Source organism: Balaenoptera acutorostrata, chromosome 11 (assembly GCF_949987535.1).
Source record: "Balaenoptera acutorostrata chromosome 11, mBalAcu1.1, whole genome shotgun sequence".
Lineage (NCBI taxonomy): Eukaryota > Metazoa > Chordata > Mammalia > Artiodactyla > Balaenopteridae > Balaenoptera > Balaenoptera acutorostrata.
In genome coordinates, this window is record NC_080074.1 from 10,028,042 (window position 1) to 10,041,718 (window position 13,677).

General features: G+C 46.6%; 1 protein-coding gene across 4 annotated transcripts; it reads left to right on the forward strand.

Moving 5' to 3' along the window:
* On the forward strand, positions 1-12,379 carry JOSD1 (Josephin domain containing 1). 4 transcript variants are annotated; one of them, XM_057556961.1, is made up of 5 exons: positions 91-475; positions 806-1,625; positions 9,165-9,293; positions 9,422-9,616; positions 10,271-12,379. In XM_057556961.1, the coding sequence occupies exons 2-5, from the start codon at positions 1,441-1,443 to the stop codon at positions 10,368-10,370; spliced, it is 609 nt and encodes a 202-aa protein (XP_057412944.1). In that variant the 5' UTR covers positions 91-475; positions 806-1,440; the 3' UTR covers positions 10,371-12,379. The 4 variants fall into 4 exon arrangements, with proteins under 4 accessions (XP_057412943.1, XP_057412944.1, XP_057412946.1 ...); XM_057556963.1 differs by having other exon boundaries at positions 91-459; XM_057556962.1 differs by having other exon boundaries at positions 91-402.
* The last annotated feature ends 1,298 nt before the right edge of the window (positions 12,380-13,677 follow it).

The window sequence follows — 13,677 nt, forward strand, 5'->3', positions numbered from 1 at the left end:
GTGTAGCCGCAGGATGGGTCGCCGCCCCGGAACTGAGCCGACGCCCGGGGGAGGAGAGGGGCGGGACAGGCATCGGGGCGGGACTCCCGCCGGCCGCCCGGCCTGCCCAGCCCCGGAGGGAGAGAGCAGAGGATCCGGGCACCAGCCGAGGAGCCGGGCACTAGCTCTACCTGCGGCGAGACGCCGCTGCAGCCGCCACCGGGCTACCCACCCCACACCGCCAGGGGGCCCAACGCAGCCTGCACCCGTGAAACAGACGCACGGCGGCCGCGGCCCCAAAGCCGGCGCCGCTGACGTCAGGCCGACGTCAGAGGGGACGCCGCGGCGGGGCGGGAGTTGGGACGGCGAAGGAGGGCGTTTTCGGAGCACGCGCCGGGCTGGGGCCGCTGACGTCGGGCTCAGGTGCGCGCGCTCGCTCGCCCGCCCGAGCGCGGCCCAGGTGGCGGCCCGCAGCTCCAGGTGGCGGCCTGCAGCGGTGAGGGGGCGACTGGCGGCGCGTCCGCAAGCTGTCCCGGCGGCGCGGGGGACCGGGCGGGGGCAGGGTTAGGGGAGCGGCAGGAGGGCGCCTCGGCTTGCACTCACGTGACGGGCGGGGAGGTTGGGGTGGGGGCGGCGAGCTGGGTGGGCCCGGGCCCCCGAGGGCGAGACGAATTGTCCGGCCCCACCCCTCGCGGGCCTGCCCGTCGCAGTGCAGGACCTTCCTTGGGGCTGGGGCCGGACCCGCCGCGCAGCTTCCCTGGGCAGCCTGGTCCTCTGCGGCGGCCCGCCCGACCGCCGGAGCTGACAGGAGTTGTCTCCCCCGTAGGGCCGCGGCGAGAGGGTGAGAGTCCGCGCTTTCCGAGGGAGCTGCGCCGGCCTCGGCCCCGTGGGGTCCCACCGTACCCGAGAGGATGGAGAGACTCCCCCGATGCCCCAGCAGGGCCCGCGATACCACGCTGGCCGGCCCTCGCTAGCTGCTCGAAATTTGCGTTTTATCCACCACCTAGGCCTTGTCTCCTGAGTCAGTGGCATTGTGGTTCCAAAGAAATGGAAGAAAAGGAGCGATGTGACCGACTCCGTTCGGTCCTCCTGCCTTGAGGCCTGGTTGGCATTTGCAGAAAGGAAAATACAGCAAGAAAATCGTGTTTTTTTGGAAGGGGTAGAAGAGGAGGGTGGGAGAAGGAAAACAAGGTCTTAGATTTTATATGATTTTTTAAAACTTCTGCACTTCGACAGTGGTGGCAAAATACACTAAATCCAAAAGTTATCTTTCTTTTGAGAAGAGGGGGATTATTTTTCCTTTTGATTACAACCTTTTCTCCCCGTGACAAAGCATAAATCATGGACACCAGAAAATAAGGTAGACCTCAGGAATCCTGAAAAGACTGAGAAGCTTACATTCCTCCTCAGGAGGGAAGAGTGGGGTGTTTTTAGCCCTCTCTGGAACCTAAAACGAAAAACATGAGTTGCGTGCCATGGAAAGGAGACAAGGCCAAATCCGAATCATTGGAGCTGCCCCAGGCTGCACCCCTACAGATCTACCATGAGAAACAGCGCAGGGAGCTTTGTGCTCTGCACGCCCTCAATAACGTCTTCCAGGACAGCAATGCCTTCACCCGGGAAACGCTGCAAGAGATTTTCCAGAGGTAGGGGACCTCCTTCTTGGTGTCTCTATACTTTTGTGGTCTTTTTGAATTTCTGTGCGTGGGGCAACGTCTCTGCTGCATAAACCTTCAAACCAACAGGGATTGTTAGCTGAATGCTGTTAGCAGGTATAAGGGACACAGGAATGGGAAAGAGAATAATCGGGACCACTTACTGAGCACTTACAGTGGCCTGGGCACCGTGCTAAGAGCCTCAGTGGTGTTATCTCAAGTGATCCCCTCTACAATCCACTGGAATCCGTGTTGTCATTTCCATTTTATGGATAAAGACAGGGCTCAGAGAAGTTCAGTAATTTGCCCAAGGTACCATAACAAGAGATGAAGCCAGGCTTGAATCCAGGTTTGTTGTTGCTGTGCTGTTGACCACTATGCAGTTAATGCCTCTCAAGTCCTGCCCCCAAGGAGTTTAGAGTCTAGAAGGGGGACAAGATATGTACACACTCAGTCACCTGTCATCAGAGTTGGAGTGTAGTGGGTTCCATAAGAAGGGTATATACACAGTGCTCAGCTTTTCTGCGAGGCCATGTGTTGGCCTTGGTGCTCTTCCTATGGTGTTCTGTGTAGCTCTCCTAACAGTAGATTTACTGTCTCTATTTTACTGATAAAGAAACAGAAAGAAAGGTCAGGTAATTTGTCCAAATAGCTTCTAAGTAGCAAAGCTGTGATTTGAAGCTGACTCTTAGGTCCCCTCCCCTTTCTACTTCATTCTAGAGGGCCTTTCTTATCCACTTTCCAAATGCTACCGGACAGGTTGATAGAAGTTCAGCTTTCTTCTGTCAGCTTTGATGTTCTAAAATTCTTCTCTCAAAGGGTATGAGAAATGGTTCTGCAGTGGCTGGTTCTGCAGTGGCTGGTTCAGCACGTGTGCTGTCCATAGCAACTTTGACAGTGAGCCTGTCTCACTACTCCAGCTTATAAAGAGTTATCCTGCTCAATTCTCAGTGCAGAGAAAGCCCAAGAATTCTTCAAGCAATGTATATTGGCAGTTCCAGAAGACCCTTCTCTGACTCCATTCAGAGATGAAATGATTGCCCTAGAGGGCCTGAATTACAGCTGGGAACAACCTATTTGGGGTGATTTATGAAGCATAGGTATGGACCACTTACCCTGAAAGAACCATAGGCCCTCTCTTAAAAGAGTGTTAATCCCAGTGTGCTGACAAAATTGTAATGAGAGTAATTATTTTCCAGTGCCAGTAATAACCATAGTAACGCCTTAGCAGGGCAGATGTGTCCTTTGCATCATGGCCATCATCTGGCAAGTAGAATTAACTCTTCTCAGGAAATAGGGCCCTAGGAGGTGAGATAATTTGTCTCAGATTGCTAGGTCATGTAACTGAAAGTAGAAAGGAGGCCAGTCCATTAGACTGCTTCCTTTTGGCCAGCCATTAATATATCTTCTACTCCGAATTGGATATTTGCAGATTATTTCCTAATCGAAGTCTAGGGAGAAGAAAAAGACTGACAGTGAATCCTTGAATGTGCTTGGTACTTGGTACTCTGTAACAGTCCTGCAACAACCTTATCAGTAGTGATCCTAGGAAACTAGGGTTCCATTTAAGCAATTTGCCCAGTTTCACTCACTAGTAAATGTCAATTCCAAGATTCGGTGTGTCCATTCAGAAGTTTTCCACTTCTCTGAATTTGGCCTGGATCTGACATGATGATGATCACTAACACAGATGAACACTCAGCTCTGTGCAAAGCACTGTTCTGAGTGCTTTCCTTGTGTTAATTCACTCCTGACACCAATCTTAAGGGTAGATCCTGGGACTTCCTTGGCTGTCCAGTGGTTAAGACTCTGCACTTACACTGCAGGGGTCACCGGTTGGATCCCTGGTCAGGGGGATAACATCCCACATGCTGTGTGGCCAAAAAAAAAAAAAAGGTAGATCCTGTTATTTTTCATCTTTCCAGATGAGGGAACAGAGTTCACAGAGCTGTTAGTTGTAGGATTTGGTCCCAAGCTTTGTGAGTGGAGGGCCTGCTTTCCTATCTGCTCTGCTACTTCCTGAGTATTGGGAAGGCGTCTAGAGCAATTGCATCATCAGTAGCTGTTCACCCTGCTGGGAAGTTGGGCCTGGGTTTGAAGATGTGGGCTATGAGCTGTTTGTGGATAATAGCAGGACTCTTTCAGCTGTGTTTTCCCTGAATGAAAGAATGCTAAATATTTGCTAAACACTCACATGGAACCAAAGTTCTATTCTTGGCTTTTGAAGCTTTAGCAAGTTGTACTACATTCCCCCAGGTACCTATCAGCACAATGTAAAGATCCACCTCAGAGTAACAGCAGACCAGTACATATGAGAATATATGTACCCTACCACTCCAGAGGTGGAATTCCGTATGGAGTATTTAATATGGGAAGATTCTGTGTGGATAAATAGAAACAAAGAAGTGTGAAAGGGATGAGAGGAAAAAACAAAGGGAGGAGAGGTGAGGGAGAGGAGATAGAATTTTTTAAACAGACATTTACTAGCTGCCTTCAGTATGCCAGGCACCACTACACACTGTAAAGAAAACAAGCTGAACAAGACTCAGCTGCTGAGAAGTACATCTTAGAACTGTCCATTGACCTGGCCTTGAGAAAAGACTTAAGTGAATTTAGAACCATGGAATTCAGAGCAATCTAAAGGGAAAAAGATAATCTATTTGGATTTTAACAGAAAAGAAGAGTAATGTTGGCAGTAATGTTAACTAGATAATTTTTAATTCCCACATCTTAAGTTCTATGCTTTTTTGAAGATGTGGCTGATGAATGGTAGAAATGGGACAAAATTTTTGATTCATGTCATTTGTTGAGAGGAAGTTCATCCTAGCAGTTGAATTTTAGCCAGACAGAAGAAATACACAAGCAGGGTGGAGTTTCAATGCAGTTGTGGGTATGAGATGACTCATGGTTGGAATAGAAATGAATAGGAATGTAGACAGGACTAAGCTAATGACTCGGCAGCAACACAGGAACAGGGAAGAGAGGAGTCAGGTGTGACAGGCTCAGTCCAGGATTTGAAGATAGTGGTCACAATTGCAGTGATAGCAAAGAGATCATTGGTTTGAAAAGGATGAACAATTGAAATTGGAGAAAAGGTCAGACTATAAGAGATTATAGATACTGGTGAACATCCTCTACCACAGAGAAGCCCTCCTGCCTCCCCATTAAAAAGTCCCTGAGCACACATTTAAAGAAAGGAGTCACATTTAAAGATATGGTGGTTGTAAACTGAGAAAAGGTGTTGAGTGTTAACCTCTAGAGATTTAAATTTTCTCATCCAAGGGCCAGGCAGAGTCTTCCTCCTTGTCGTCATCGCCAACACCTACAGAGTACTTTTGTGCCTGGCGCTGTGATCTGTGCTTTATGTATTTAATCTGTGCTTTATGTATTTAATAACTTAAAAACACATTAGGAAGTTCTGAGCCATATTTTCTAAGGTCACACCTCAGAACTTATAAAAAGGAAAAAATTAAGGGAAAAAAGGAATCTTGATGAAATGTTTCCACATCTCCTTTTCATTCAAACCTGAAACATCACCTTAGCCAGACACAGTGGTAACTACAAGAGAGGACCAGAGACTTAACTGAGGGCACAGACATCAGTGGAGAGACCTGGACGAGAACCCATCTTCTCAGTTGTAGATCACTTCAAATCTTGTGGCTCTAACCTCTGCCTATGGTGACAAAAATGAGAGGCTAGCGTATAGTCCAGAATTTCCGTGGAAATAATTAAGACAGTCCTGAATAGCAGTTTGCCGAGGAGTCCCAAGAAGACATTCCATTGGGACAGAGTAGAATTCCCATGGAATTCAGTGGGATCAGTGTGTTGAAATATCCAGGAGACTGTTCATTGTAGCTTTAGGTTTAGAGGTGGAATCCTACCTCTGCCACTCAGTAGCTGTATATGACTGTACAAGTCACCATAACCTCTTTGTACCTCAGCTTCCTTACTTACACTATGGGGTTAATTTCTATCTCAAGTTTGTTGGAAGGATTAAGTGATAAATCTCATAAAAATAGCTAACACAGTGGGCACTTGATTATTGTCAAAGTAAAAACAAGCACTGGTATAATGGGCACGCTGGATGGATCCCACTTATTCAAATGGCCGCTCTTCTAGGAGTGAGATGAAAACCATTCTTAGCATTTCCTATATTGATTGGTTTGACAAACACATGGTTATGCAGTTGCCAGTGCCCAGCTGTGAGAGGTAGAGAGGAGATGAGTTCCCTTTGCTTTGGGAATTTACTATTTTGTTGGACATGTATAAAATAAATGAATTCTTCAATGGTCCTATAAGATAGGAATCATTCCCATTTTTACAGAGAAGCTCACAGGCATGGAGATTAAATCTCAGAATTGATATTGATGCTGCTTGGATGTGAACTCAGATGTGTGTGGTCCTCCTGATCTCCCTCCTTTTTCTACTGCACTGGAGCCAGGAAGGATTCCATGGAAGAGGTAGGATGTCAGGTTGAGCTTGAAGAAGCTTTAGGATTTAGCTTGAAACAGGAACTAGGATAAAAGAAGAGAAGCCACGTGGTCATGGTGCCTGAAGTACACTAAGCCCAATGAAAGGGAAACAGCAGGTCAAGTGGGGCTGGGAGGGTTGGAGTTGGCCAACCAGGCAACTGGCTCCACTGACAGTTCTTATGTAAGTGAGTGAAATGATACCTTGGTGAAGGTGGCAGGAACATAAAGGCTGAATAGGTGGAAGGAGCATTTGGAAGCAAGGAGGTCAATTTAGGAACCTGTTTCAAAAAATCCAGGTGTGGGACTTCTCTGGCGGTCCAATGGTTAAGACTCCACACTTCCAATACAGGGGATGAGGGTTCGATGCCTGGTCGGGGAACTAAGATCCCACATGTCACATGGTGCAGCCAAAAGATTTAAAAAATTTTTTAAAAATCCAGGTGTGAGGTGAGGGGCCTCCAGTTAGGGGAGAGATAGTAGGAATAGACAGGCAAGGATTTGAATCTGAGATTGAATATGTAGGACAAGGAGAAGAGACACTTGGAACACTAGTCCTAGAAGGTGCACCGCAGAAAAAATGTGTGGTCAAACCAGTTTGGGAACTGAAACCTTTTGTACACCCTCTCCCCAAGACTCAAGGTAAATATTAGCATATTAGGGGCTTCAAGAAAACCTGTAGGAGACCTGTTTACTTGATTCATTCAGCTATTGTATTAAATGCCTCTGTGATCCTCTGAGGAGCGCATTGGGGGGAACGCAGCACTAAGGTTTGAGCCTGGTAGGGAGTTAGATGGTGAAAGAGGTGGAAGACTCAGCAGTTTCTTTGCTGGAACCTTCATGCCTCTACTGGCTGGAGACTTCTCTGAAGGTATTGAGAAGCTACTGAAAAGTTGGTGAAGGGAGAGGAACTTGATATATCTTCAGATAGACTTTCATATGCTTTCTCATTTAATCCAAGTGCCCAAGAACCCACTGAGAGCCCTTGTCCTATTAAGCTACATTTTAGGCCCAGGCCAAGGGACTCAGCTGGCCTTTCCTCTTATCAGCCCAGTGCCACCAGCCACTCTGATTCATGAGTCCTTGCCGTAAGACAGCAAGCAGAACTTTGGATTCAAACAAACCCGAGTTTGAATCCTAGTTCTGTCCTTTATAAGGGAAGTGATCACGGGCTAGTCATTTTAAATCACCAAACTTCAGTTTCTAAACCCATAAAATGGTAATAATTCATAGCTTCTTATAGGTTTATTGTGAGGATTAAATGAGATACATATATGAAAGCATCTGTCATCAGGCATGGCAGAGAAGTTTTCACTAAACGGTATTTATTTTCACAGGTAGAACAAAGTTTGGTTGCAGAGTGGAGTTTAGTGTCCTCAGATCCCCTTCTTTGCTAACTCTGGAGGCTAGCATATAAGCCCTTATTATTTTAAGGGTCCGCTAATATTTACAGGGCAAGAGAGAGGGAGAACAAAATAAACATGGAAAGCGTTTCAACAAACGTCCCTTGAGCACCTATCACGTGCCAGGTATTCTTTGAGGTCTGGTGATGGGTAGAGAAGGCCCCTGCTGTCGTTCTAGTGTGGAAAAACACACAAGTCAGAAAACACGTCCAGTAGTAACACGAGCTGTAATTAAATTAAAGCAGGTGGATGTAAGAGGAAATGACTGGGAGAAACGTAAGGTTGGGGGGTCAGAAAAGGTCTCTAGGGCAATAACACTTGAGACCCAAAAAATGAGGAGCAGACCAAGTGGAGATCTAGGGGAAGAGGATTCCAGACAGCGGAAACAGTGAGTGCAAAGGCCCTCAAGTGAGAAAGAGCTTTGTGTGTTCAGATAGCAGAGAGAAGGTGTTTGTGCTAAGAGGTAGGGATGAGGTCAGCAGAATCCTAAGGGCCTTGCAGGCCAGAGGAAGTAGTTTAGATCATATTTAAGTGCTTCGGGAGCCTTGGAGGGTTTAAGTAGTGGCAAGAGTATGTTTTATGTTGGAAAAATATCAGTATGGTTGCTGTATATAGAGTATAAGATTTCTTAAGTTTTTAGAGTTGACCTAAAGATCTGATTCTCTTCTGGAGATGGCATTCAGCAACCTCCTAGACATCCGCTCTCCACTTTTATTCCTGAGGAACTCACGACGTTTCCCTTCCTCCCCTTCACACAGAGGTGAAAGGCATGCTGCCCCTTCCTTCAAGATGGCCTTTCCTCAGGTCCTGGCCTGCGCAGCCTATGAAAGCAAATTAATAGGATTGGGAATGCCTTCAGAACTGACCTTGTCATGAGATGGAGGAGTGGCTAAAGAGGCCTGGGCAAAGATGGCTTAAAGCCAGTGAGCAAACCAGACTGCAGTTGAGTTTTGTTTATCTGGTACAAAAATTTTTTCCAATTTGTGTTTGTTTTTTTTTTTAATTCAGGTATTTTACACACGTGTATATTCAGAATACCTTTAGGTAGTTCATGAATTTCAGTTTAATATGGGCCTTACTACTTTTTATTGCCTTATGTGGCCCCAGTTCATACATTTATCTTACCTGTCTGAGCCCCTGTAGGCCTTTGAGTATTTAATGATTGATGATTACCAAGTATGCAAGCCTTAAATAGAAAGCATTTAAAGTGTTAAGAAATAAGAGTAAGAAATGCTACCCATGCAATCAAAATATCAAATACTATTTTTAATGTTAAAAAAAAGGCTGTATCAAGGCAGGAAGATCAGCAAGGAAGAAGACAGCAGAAATGGGAAGACCGGGGATTTCATAGATGAGACTCCTTCATGGAACATTCTCTGTATCCATTGAATTCACTGGAGACACACTTTCTAAATGGCAGGCAGATAGGCCCCACCGCTGCTGAATTATTGTTTTTCATAAACGGAAAGGTAATCCCTAGGGCAGCAGGAGCCCAGACTTCAAAATACTTTGGTAAAAACTCGTTACATTCATTTGAATGGGAGGAAACAAGCTTCCAGGGGCAGTGGTGTAAAGTGCTCTTTTGTCCCTGCCAGTGCAGGGCCAGGAGGGGTTAGGTTGACCAGCAAGTCTCAGCTTTCCTCCTTTCACATTTGCAGGTTGTCTCCAAACACCATGGTGACCCCCCACAAGAAGAGCATGCTGGGAAATGGGAACTACGATGTGAACGTCATTATGGCAGCACTTCAAACCAAAGGCTATGAAGCTGTTTGGTGGGACAAGCGCAGGTAACTGAACCAGGCTTGACTTGATGAGAGCTGGCACTCAGCTGGGGAGGTGGCCAGTGGTGGTGTTACAGCTGGGGAATCCTGGGGAGTTGGCTGCTGCAGAGCCTGACACCGTTTCTGTTCTGCAGGGATGTCGGCGCCATTGCTCTCACTAACGTTATGGGCTTCATCATGAATCTGCCCTCCAGCCTGTGTTGGGGTCCACTGAAGTTGCCACTCAAAAGGCAGCATTGGATCTGTGTTCGAGAGGTGGGAGGTGCCTACTACAACCTCGACTCCAAACTGAAGATGCCCGAATGGATTGGAGGCGAGGGCGAGCTCAGGTACCTGTGTGGCTGACGTAGTGGCAAGTTGAGCTTATCTTTGGACAAAGGAAATGAAATTCCTAGCTCCTTGGATCCTCTCCTTATTGTTACTTAGAATCATAGGGTTTCAGACTTCAAAGACCTGAATCTTTGATGGCCCAGGAAGACATTAAATCCTGTTGGTAGAGAAGTCCCATTACCTGGGATGCTGGCTTTCTAGTCTGGCGGGACTGGCATTGTAACGTTCTCCAACTTGACAGTATAGCTGCCAGTTCAGTGAAAGGAAGGCAAACATTTGGGCCAGAGGGGGCTAAATTTCCCTGGAACCAAAGAGGAAACTCTTTATTCTTCTTCTTCTTCTTTTTTTTTTTTTTTTTTTTTTTACAATTAGAAGTCCTTTAGAGTACTTTGGGCTCTGTTCCTCACAGAACTGGCTACTGTTGGCAGTAACACATGAGGATGAGCAAAAATTCAGATTGGAAATTTAACTGGACAGATTGAGGGGTAACCAAATGTGGACTCCTCCAAGAACAGATCACTACTAGAGTGTTTAGGGCAGCCAAGGGTATAAATAACAAGGGTCCTGTCTGGCGAACACGTGGCCCCAAGACTGGAGTTTGCAATTTTACTAGTCTTTTCATTTTCTCTTTCATCTACCCTTTTTTCCTGTAGGAAATTTCTAAAACATCATTTGCGAGGAAAGAACTGTGAACTCCTGCTGGTGGTACCAGAAGAGGTGGAGGCCCGTCAGAGTTGGAGGGCTGATGTGTAACACAGTTCTACCCAGCCTTCCCTCACCTCAACCCCCGGAATCCTCTGTGATGTGCTGTGGCCTCTATAGTGGGTCTGCCCTTGCCATGTCCCCAAACATCTCATCGGGTTTTTCCCCTCAGATTTGACAGTGCAATAGGACAGACGTGTGGACTGTTACAGAACCAACCAGCGTTACTTGTTCTGGGAAAGGAAAGTAGGAGCTCTGTGTGCTTAGGGCAAGCTATGGAAGACTTTTGTTTTATTTAAGAGAGGAGAAAGAAAGGTGGGTCTTAGCTTATTTCCCCGTTTCTCTGAGGACTTGCCAGAGGCTCTGCTGGAGTTCACTGCTGCTCTGACTCACCTGGAGATGCTGCCTCCACTTCCCCTTTCCTGGCAATCAGTGGGTCTGAAGACACAGTACAGGCAAAGCCCATGTGACAGGTTTGAAGGACTTAGAGCAAAAAGGCCTCTCAGGAAACCATCTCCAAAACTGCAGCAGCAGTACAGCATGCTGTCTCCAACCCTTAATGCTGCCCTTACCCCGTTTTTAAGAGTGGTTTATGGCCATCCTTGGAGTTTTATAATGAAAAGTTCTCTAATATTCCATGCCGGGTGGTTGAATCCTGCGATATTCTAGTGTGACAGGGTGAGCTGGATACCTAAGAGGATGTGGCCAGCACCAGGCTGGGGCAGGCGTGGGCAGCCTGTCCGCCTCACTCCAGCATCGTCCCTCCCACTTCACTGCACTGCATTGGTTTAGGAGGCTTTGGGGCACAAGATAGGCAAAAGGGCAGTTTTCCCAGCTGACCCAATCTGGCAAAAATCAGGAAAAAAGTAAGACTGCCTTTGACATCAAATTCTAGTTTGAGACAGAGTTGGGCAAGGAAAGTATTGGGAAGATAAGCCTTCAGAGACTTGGAGCAGCTAGAATGGGTAGAAGTCCTAGGCTTGGAGTCACTACAGTGACAAGAAGCAGAGCCCTCACGTTGGGTGGATATGTGCGTTACGCTTTGTCATCTCTCTGTAGCTTCCTTTACAGATCAACTGAGAATGGACCCGCCCCCTACCTCTTTAAAAGTGTAGGCCACTTTTCTCCCCGTAACTTGGGAAAACAAAAGGAGAAGTAAGGGTCATACTACACCGCCTGTCACCACAGTGGCTGTGGTTGTCTCAGGGCAGGCGGGCAGGCAAGGATGGCCTGTCCAGCCCTCACAGGTCAGTGGTTTCGGCAGGTCTGAGGTCTGCCCCACTGGCCAGACCTCTCCTATAGCAGAGCCAGCCTGGGGCTTGCATGTCCAGCCTGAGCAAGCTTAACGGGACGAAGCTGAGGCTTTCTCCCCACTGTGACTGGAGTGCATGTTTACACCAGCACTTTTTCTGCACATGTATCTTCAATCCAACAAGGCCATTTTTTATGCTGAGTAACAGAGGCCACCAAGCGGCTACTGCATTACACCCTCTCAGCAAGTGGCCGCATTCTCTTCTGCACCATTTTCTACACCAGACCTGCTTGGCACCACAGGGAGCTCTTCGCCCCTGCACAATGACATTCCAACCACCACCAGCCAGAAGTTACAGCCAACCTTGCTGATTGTCACAAGCAGGACCTTGGGTCCACTGGCACTGTCAGTGACGTAAGCCATTTCCTGGGAGGAGGAGGAAACTCCTCGCCACCAATCTGCTTGGGCCTGTGCAAATGGCACTCCAAAGGAGTCCCCATGCACTTGGAGTCCATGAGCCAGTGGGATATATGCAAAGACGCTTAAACATTTCAGGGCTGGTTTCTCTGTTCATATCCAATTCTGGTGCTTAGGAACAGGGACCTATGCTGATGCCCAAGGGCAAAAAGCCCCACTTCCTTTAAGAAAGGGGGCAGGCCTGACCCTGATGCCCAGTAAGGGGCAACCCTAGGCTTTTTGTTTTTCTTGCTTTTATTCCTTTTTGTTGGCCTTGTGCTGGGTTTGTTTACAAAAGATGTATTTTGTTTAACCAAATATTAAAAATGGAAAACTCCATACATAAATTTCATCTGTCTGAATTCTGTAATTATGTACATTTAAAAAAGTGAAGTTTAGTATGATGCTGCTTTGGAAGGAATTCACTACCACCATAAGTCATCTTTTAGAGACATACTGTGCTTTGGCCAGACCTCTCACTTCAAAAATCCAGACAAAATACTCACCAAGTAGGACTTGATTCAAAAAAAGCCTGAGACATTTTTCGATTTAATTTGTAAAAACTAGACTCCACAATATGAAGAACCCTAACCCTAATCTTAAGTACAAGTTTTCTTTACTGACAAGTGACTATTCTTCCCTGGTTAACAGGTGGAAGATTATGTATTTATACAGAGGACCTGGGAGGCCCCAGCACCAAGTACATAGCAGGATTCTGAGCCAGACTGCCTAGATTTGAATTGAGATCAGGGATTTTCTATTCAGCCTGGAACAGATCACTTAACCTTTCTGGGACTGTTTTCCTCTTCTGTAAAATGAGAATACTACCACCTCCTAAATTGTATAATATAGTTCCAGCAACCCACATAAAAGACTTAGTACTGTTACTAGCACAATGCCAATAAAAATGTGTGTGAAATGGAAAAATTACAAAGTTCAAAGATAGGGCTACAGTTGGATTCACTGTCAATAGCTCATCAGCAATTACAGTTGATCCTCAAACAGCACAGGTTTGAACTCTGTGGGTCCTTACACGTGAACTTTGTTCAAGAAATACTACAGTGCCACATGAACTGTGATTGGTTGGACAGCAGACACATCGAGGGCCAATGAAAAGAGAGATGCATAGGCTTTTGACTGAAAGGAGGGTTAGTTCCCCTAACCCCGTGTTGTTCCAGGGTCAACTGTATTTTCAAAAAGAACAAACCCAAGATGTTCTATTTGCAACCTTCCTATCCCCAGACTAGATAGCAATACTATGTCATTCCTTACAAGTCCTTTATAATTATTGTTTTTTTTTTCTTTTTTTTCCCTTTGGCCGAGCTTCACAGCACGTGGGATCTTAGTTCCCCAAACAGGGATCGAACCCGTGTTGCCTGCAGCGGAAGCACAGAGTCCTAACTACTGGACCACCAGGGAATTCCCCCTTTATAACTGTATAATGTCATTGTAGACTGTGCAAGTACATGGACCCAATCCTTTGCTGGTGGAGCTGAAACTGATTGCTTGAACTCAGAGAGGTTCTTGGTCAAAGACGAATTTTTTTTTACCTTTGGGAATTTAACTAATTTGGGCCTAAGGGGTCAGTCAGTATTAAACGGTGGTGCTGGCTCAGGTGAGAGAAAATGTGAGGGGCAGTTTTCTTTGCCC

What these genes read in the sequence shown, in the direction of transcription:
- JOSD1 (XM_057556960.1), top strand. Translation starts at nt 14, where the DNA reads ATGGGTCGCCGCCCCGGAACTGAGCCGACGCCCGGGGGAGGAGAGGGG. An exon ending in CCAGGTGGCGGCCTGCAGCG is followed by an intron (nt 476 to 805) that starts GTGAGGGGGCGA and finishes TCTCCCCCGTAG; the next exon opens with GGCCGCGGCGAGAGGGTGAG.